The following is a 7,495-nucleotide window of genomic DNA, read 5'->3' as shown; positions in this document are numbered from 1 at the left end:
AAAAAAAAAAAAGAATAAAAAAAGAAAGAAATCAAGTTATCTCTCTTTTCAGATGCTACACTCCTATGTTTAACTGGCCTCCAGATTCCAACAAAGAATTTTCAGATCTGATAAACAACTTTGGAAATGGAGTAGGTTCCAAAATCAGCAAAAAAATCAGCAGCTTTGTTGGGCTCCAGTGGCTCATGCCTGTCATCCTAGTTTCTCAGGAGGCTGAGAAGATAGATCACTTTGAGCAGAAAGAGGCTCAGGGAGAGCGTCTGGCCCAGAGTTCAAGCCCCATGACCAACAATGCCAGCAAAAAAAAAAAAAAAAAAAGGTTGGGAAGGGGGCTCAGGGGGAGAGGGCATGCCTCACATGCATGAGGCCCTGGGTTCAATTCCTCAGCACCACACAAACAGAAAAGGCTGGAAGTGGCGCTGTGGGTAGAGTGCTAGTCTTGAGCTGAAGAGATCAGGGACAGCACCCAGGCCCAGATTTCAAGACCCTCAACTGACAAAAAATAAAAAAAACTGGAGGAGGCTACAATGCTTGGTAAGAAATGTACTCATTATCTTGCCCATGTAATTGTAACCCCTCTGTACAGTATTTTCACAATAAAAAAATAAAAATTAAAAAAAAAAAAAACGGATCAAGTTTTCCCCCAAGGCTCACAAAGACAACAGCTAAAAATACAACACCGCCAACCAGGCGTCAGTGGCTCACGCCTGCCATCCTAACTATTCAGGAGGCTGAGATCTGAGGATCACATCGAAGCTAGCCAGGGCAGAAAGTCTGTGAGACTCTTATCTTCACTAGATTACTCAAGAAAGCCAAACGTGGTGGTGTGGCTCAAGTGTTAGAGGGCTCCCCTGGAGCATGAAGAGGCTCAGGGACAGCTCCCGAGCCCTGAGTTCAAACCCCAGGACGACCACCACCACCACCACCACCACAAATCACTATTTTCCACCCTCAGCAGGCAGCCCAGCCAAGTCTGTTTCTCTTACACACACACACACACACACACACGCGCGCGCGCGACCAGTCGAGGTGCCAGAATAACAAAGTAGGATGTAGACATTTCACCCCGTTAATTCCTGCGCGCTCATGTTCCCCTGCTACCTTTCCCAGACAGAAACTGACCGATGTCACTGGCAAATTCATAGACGTGGGGTTTCTGCAGCAGCCCCAGCTGGCACATACAGGTGAGGGCATTGAGCGCTTTCACGATCACAAATTCTTCTGCGTCGCTGAGGCCTTGCTGCAGGAGAGGCTTCAGGATCGACGAGCTTTGCCAGCCAACGTAGGCAGCGACGCCTGAGAAGGAAAAGCAACGTCACCTGAGTTTTCTGTACCTGGAAATACACATGGAGGGAAACGCTGCAATGAGCCAGAGCCGGACAGACCGACAGACCCACAACCTGGGGAAAGAACACTGCACTTCCTGCCCAGCTAGATAAAACAAAGGAAACAAGACCTGCACCAAAGCCCATCGGGCAAATTCTGGGGGCTCTAAGGGGAAACAAAACAAAACAACAGATTCTAAGAACATTCAGAGAGGAAAACACAAGCCAGCAGTGGAGGCAAGAATGTGATCACTGTTTGTGTAGGATCTTCCAGCCTCTTAATAAAGATTCAGCTTCTGCCCACCTATGCGACTGGAAGCCACACTGCAGGTAGACTTAGAACTTCCTTCCTTCAGGGTGCTCTGGCTCATGTCTGTAATCCCAGCCACTCAGTAGGCTGAAACCTTAAAGATCTCAGTTCAAAGCCAGCCAGTGAGACTCTTACCTCCAATTAACCATCAAAAAGTTGGAAGTGGAGCTGTGGCTCAAGTCATAGAGCACTAGCTTTGAGCTCAAAAAAAAAGATCAGGGACAGGACCCAGGCCCAGAGTTCAAGACCCAGGACAGGCAAACAACAACAACACTAAAAAAAAAAAAAAAACCTTTCTTTAGTTACTTTAAAACTATGTCATTCTAGTCCCTCAGAGGTCATTGCTCTTAAAATGTAAGTTTTTAATGACCACATTCTATTTCTTCCAATGAACCAAGATTAATGAACCTTGATCAGCTAAAATACATCATCCAAAAGCGATACAATGACACACTGAATGACAAGAACTCGCTTCATTGTTAAGGAAATGTGATCACATCCTTCCCCGTCTGTATCTTCCAGACTGGGCGGGCAGTGCCCTTGCGGGGGAAGCTGACCAGGGCAGTGCCCTTGCGGGGGGAGCTGACCAGGACGCCTACCCACGATGCTGTCAAAGAACGCCCCCCGCAGCTGCCAGTCGTTCTTGTCGTTCAGGAAGGTGATCATGTGGGAGAGCAGGACGTCGTTGGCCTTCTGCCGTCCGAAGAACACACACAGCCGCGTTATTCCGTTCTCCATCAAAGTCTGCTTCACGATGTTTTCAGGGTCGCTTAACAAAGTGACAACTTTCTGTTGGACCATTTCATGTAAGGCTTGGAGTTCTTTAAAAACAAACAAGAAAGATCAAGATCTATTTTCCTCATACACACAGGGTCCAATCTCCCTCCTCCCTCCCTCTCCCCTCCCCGGCCCTCACTCTTCCCTTTATTCTGTTTCAGTTAAAGGTAGGGTCTTCTTTTGTAGCTCATGCTGGCCTTGAACTGCTGGAATGCTGGGATTACAGATGTGCCCAGCCCATAGGGTAACAAAAGGGATCACAGAAGGCAGCACATGAAGTCTGCACCCCCTAAGATACTTCCCACTGGAAGCTCTGAGGGGGGGATGAAACGTAAACTGACATATCCTACCAAGACGCCACCAGCATGGCTCCCAGCTCACTATTTAAACAGGGCTGATGATGAAGAGAGTTAGGAGGCAGCAGAGGATCACGAAATCCCCCCCCACCCCCAAAAAAATCCATGTAAATACCAGGCTGGCTCAGGATATAAGACTGCACTGAGCAAACTTTCAGAAAGCTTTATTATTAATTATTATCATTTTGTGGTGGTGGTGCTAGAGTTTGAGCTCAGGGCCTTGCACTAGTAAGTGCTAGTAGGTGCTCTACCTCTTGGGCCACATTCCCGGTCCTCTTTGTTTCAGGTACTTTTTTCCCAGGGGCCAGCCTTAGAGAGACAGCCTCCTGCCCATGCCTCCCATGTGGCCAGGATTACATCACATCCAGCAGGGAAAGCATTTTTGTTGTTGTTGTTCTTTGTGGTCGGTTGTGGGGCTTGAACTCTGGGCCTGAGCACTGTCCCTCAGCTCTTCAGCTCAAGGCGAGCACTCTACCACTTGAGCCACAGCACCATTTCCAGTTTTCTGAGTGGTTTATGGGCGATTAGAGTCTCACGGACTTTCTTGTCTGGGCCGGCTTTGAACTGTGATCCTCAGATTTCAGCCTCCTGAGTAGCTAGGATTACAGGGGTGAGCCACCGGCACCCGGCTGGGAAAGCATTTTTTACAAGTAGGTTGACTGGGCTGGGAAGGTGGCTCAGTGGTAGAGTGCTTGCCTAGCAGCTGTGAAGCCCCGGGTTCCATTCCTCAGTACCACATAAACAGAAAAAAAGCCTGAAGTGGTGCTGTGGCTCAAGTGGTAGAGCGCTAACCTTGAGCCAAAGAAGCTCAGAGATAGTGCCTAGGCCCTGAGTTCAAGCTCCATGACAGGAAAAATAAATAAATAAATAACAAGTTGATTACATTTGAGAAATCCATAAAATACCCTTCCAGGCCTGTCCAGGCTTTCTTGGATCTGCTTGGCCTTCTCACCAGCCTTCTCCTGTATTGACTTAGCTGACCTTCCCTTACTGAACCGGAAGGTCAAGGGCACAGGCCGTTCTGGTTCACGGAGCACCATTTCTCTGGTGCCTGGCGTTGGCGGGTCAGTGCCTGGTGCAGAGCACATGTGTAAGGAGGAAATGAGAGAAGGCAGAGGCCCCTGCGCCACCCAGCTACCATCCAGGCGAAAGGTGGCTGCTGCGCTGACGTGCAGTATTATGTGCTCACATCCACATTTAAACCAGATTCACTCCTCAAAAGTTCCGCTATCTAGGGGCTGGGAAGGTGGCTCGGTGGCAGAGCGCTCGCCTAGCACGCATGAAGCCCTGGGTTCCATTCCTCAGCACCACATACACAGAAAAGGTCAAAGTGGCGCTGTGACTCAAGTGGTAGAGTGCTAGCCTTGAGCTAAAGAAGCTCACGGACAGGGCCCAGGCCCTGAGTTCAAGCCCCAGGACTGGCAAAAAAAAAAAAACAAAAAAACTTTTCATATCTAGCCAGGCACTGGTGGCTCAGACCTGTCATCCTATCTACTCAAGAGGCTAAGATCTAAGGATCCCAGTTCAAAGCCAGCCCAGGCAGAAAAGTCCATGAGTCTTTGACCTCCAGTTAACCACCATAAGTGGGAAGAGGCGCTGTGGTTCAAGTAGTAAAGCACTAGCTAGCTGTAAGCAGAAAAGCTCAGGGAAAGCACACAGGCCCTGAGTTCAATGATGCCCCACCCCAAAAAAAACTTTTAATATCTAAGTTCATTATCTATAATTATACAAAGGTATAATTGCTATTACAATGGTCTGCAGCACAAAAATTTATAAACTGGCCTTTTCTTAGTATTTTCTAGCTAGAAAATAACTATCCTGAAACAGACTTAAGGATGCTGCTTTCCTTCACTCCATAGATGCTAACTAAAAGCTTTATGGTCTAAAGATGGAGAGCTGGGCACCGGTGGCTCATGCCTGTCATCCTAGCTACTCAGGAGGCTGAGATCTGAGGATCGCGGTTCAAAGCCAGCCCGGGCAGGAAAGTCGGAGAGACTCTTGTCTCCGATAAACCACTGGAAAACCGGAAGTGGCGCTGTGGCTCAAGTGGTAGAGCACTCGCCTTGAGCTGAAGAGTGCAGGGACAGCACCCAAGCCCAGGGTTCAAGCCCCACGACCGACAATAAAATAAAGATGGAGAGCTGAATGAATTTATCACCACAGCTTATGACTGAGAATACTCAAAATCACATAAAGAGAAAGGGTTTAGCTTCTTTAGCAATGACGTTTGTACTTTGCATGAGATTATACATTTCTGCTGGCTTTACGGTTTGTACCAATCAATTCTGCGTGGGAGGGAAAAGAAATGGAAGTCTGGAATCTTTGTGGCCAAGCTGGTCATTTTCCACCTAGATAAACAGTAGGTGAGGTGAAGTGAGAAAGGTCAGACAGCACCGACCCTTGCTCTCTAAGTAGCTAGTACTCCTGTACTTTAGGTGAAAACTACAAATCATGTTTTTGCAAGTAAGCATTAGGAATGCTTCCTAAATGAACAGAAAAGTACCACACCTGTGTCATAGTTCCCTTCCGGGTGGGAAACTTCATCCATTTCTTCGCTGTTAGGGTCATTTTCCATGTTGAGGTTTTTCAGCTGTACCAATTCCAGGAATCTCAGAGCCGTCTCCGCCAGCAGAGCTATGTTTTCTGTTAAGATTTAAAAAAAAAAAAAAATTGTATGTCATTGTTGACTTTTCATCATACTTGTAACTTTTCCCCCTGACTCATTTTGGGTTTGGTTTGTTGCTGGTGGTGGTGGCTTTTGATTTTAGGGTTTTCTCTTCTTTCTTTTCTTTTTCTAAGTCTGAGACCAGAACTCAAACTCAATACCTGATGCTATGAGCCACACCTCCAACCTCTCTTTTCTTTTGAGGGAGTTTCTTTATGAAGCTCAAATGGGCCTTGAACTTGAGATCCTCCTTCTGCTGCCTCCCAAGTGCTGAGATTACAGGCATGTACTACTATGACCATACTCCCTAAATCTTTTTTTTTTTTGTCAGTTGTGGGACTTGAACTTTGGGCCTTGGGTGCTGCCCCTCAGCTCTTCAGCTCAAGCAAGAGCTCTACCGGTTATGCCAGTGTCAGTTCCAGTTTTCTGGTGGTTTATTGGAGATAAGAGTCTCATAGACTTTCCTGCCCAGGCTGGATTTGAACCAGGATCCTCAGATCTCAGCCTCCTGAGCAGCTAGGATGATAGGCGTGAGCCACTGGTGCCTGGCTCCCTAAATCCTTACAGACAGAATAATCATGGGGGGAAAGTAGGACTTTCATGTTAGCATTTAGTCAGATTGCTAATAATTAACCTCATTTCTCTGCCTGCCATAATCTCCAAACTGCCAGTTTTCACAATCTATGCTTACTTCTCCATGTGAATCTCTAGACATATACACTTGAAAGTTCTCTTTACACAAGATATGATTCTATATCTGTCATGAAAGAGAACACTGTAAAGGAAAAATAAAATCTGGTTCTAAACTTTTCTATTGCCATGTATGATTTAGTCACGCTTAATCACACAGGTTCAGTCTGTTGAACCTGTGTAGAGGCTGCTTCATCATGCGCTAGCCCAAGACAGAACACTTGGGGGGGGGGCGGGGTGCACAGGCATGGATAGTGGGTTGTGGGTGCTCACTACAAAGGCCCAGGAAACCAAAGCAAATGGACTGCTTCAAAGCTCAGGTCTAGTCTAGCAGTGCTAAGGGATGAGAACCAGACCACACACCAGTGGGTTAAATTATTTGGCCTTTCCTAACCTTCAAGGTACAGATAATGTAACAGTTCTTACTCAAGGTGGTTGCAAGATTAACTTGGAAGATACCACAACAGGCCTAGCAGCAGTACTGTGTAGCAGACGCTATTACTTCCACGCTGGCTAGTGGAAACTGGATGTCCGTGATCATGGAACGCTGACACATCAGAACTTATTTAACACAACTGAAAACAGGTAAGATGCACTGAGCCTGAAGGAGGGTCCTCAGAGTCTAGTAAGAGGCACAGCTTAGCCGGCGCAGGTGGCTCCAGGCTTGTCATCCAAGCTACCTAGGAGGCTGAGATCTGAGGATCGTGGTTTGAAACCAGTGGGAGCAGGAAAGTCCGGGAGACTCTTTATCTCCAATTAGGGAGGGGGGGGGTCCAGTGGGAGAGCAAACGAAGGAGTCACAGACATTGTCCAGGAAGAATTATACTCATTACTTATGAAATTGTAAGCCCTCTCTGTAACACCTCAATAATTAAAATACATATATATTTTTTAAAAAGCAGAATTGGATCTATGATTTAAGTGATAGAGTTCAAGTCCCAACACATACACACACACACACGTACATAAACATAAAAATAAACTTTATTTTTTGCTAGTCTCAGGGCTTGAACTCTGAGCCTGGGCACTGTCCGTGAGCTTCTCTGGCTCAAGGCTAGAGCTTGACAATTAAGTCACAGCACCACTTCCAGCTTTTTCTGCATATATGATACTGAGTAACTGAACCCAAGGCTTCATGTGTGCAAGCAAGCACTCTACCACTAAGCCACTTGTTTTTAAAAACTGTTACATTATTTTGTCTGGCTCAATCATTTATATTTGTCGATTATAAATATGCTTGTGATAAAAATCTGATGCATCTGGGCTGGAAAGGTGGCTCAGTGGTAGAGCCCTTGCCTTGCATGCCTGAGGCCCTGGATTTGATTCCTCAGCACCACATAAGCAAAAAGAAAAAAGCTGGAAGTGGCACTGT

General features: G+C 46.6%; 1 protein-coding gene across 3 annotated transcripts in view; it reads right to left on the bottom strand.

The window, feature by feature from the left end:
* Positions 1-7,495, bottom strand: part of Pik3r4 (phosphoinositide-3-kinase, regulatory subunit 4) — a 56,644-nt gene that overhangs the window by 37,334 nt on the left and 11,815 nt on the right. For all 3 annotated transcript variants that reach the window (XM_013028216.1, XM_013028217.1, XM_013028215.1), the window contains exons 5-7: positions 5,277-5,411; positions 2,235-2,456; positions 1,123-1,296 (exon numbers count right to left, since the gene is read on the bottom strand). In XM_013028216.1, the coding sequence (XP_012883670.1) occupies positions 1,123-1,296; positions 2,235-2,456; positions 5,277-5,411 (531 nt within the window). The remainder of the gene's footprint in view (positions 1-1,122; positions 1,297-2,234; positions 2,457-5,276; positions 5,412-7,495) is intronic.

The sequence above is a fragment of the Dipodomys ordii genome, unplaced genomic scaffold (assembly GCF_000151885.1).
Source record: "Dipodomys ordii isolate 6190 unplaced genomic scaffold, Dord_2.0 Scaffold107, whole genome shotgun sequence".
Lineage (NCBI taxonomy): Eukaryota > Metazoa > Chordata > Mammalia > Rodentia > Heteromyidae > Dipodomys > Dipodomys ordii.
This window is presented reverse-complemented; position numbering and strand designations above follow the sequence as displayed.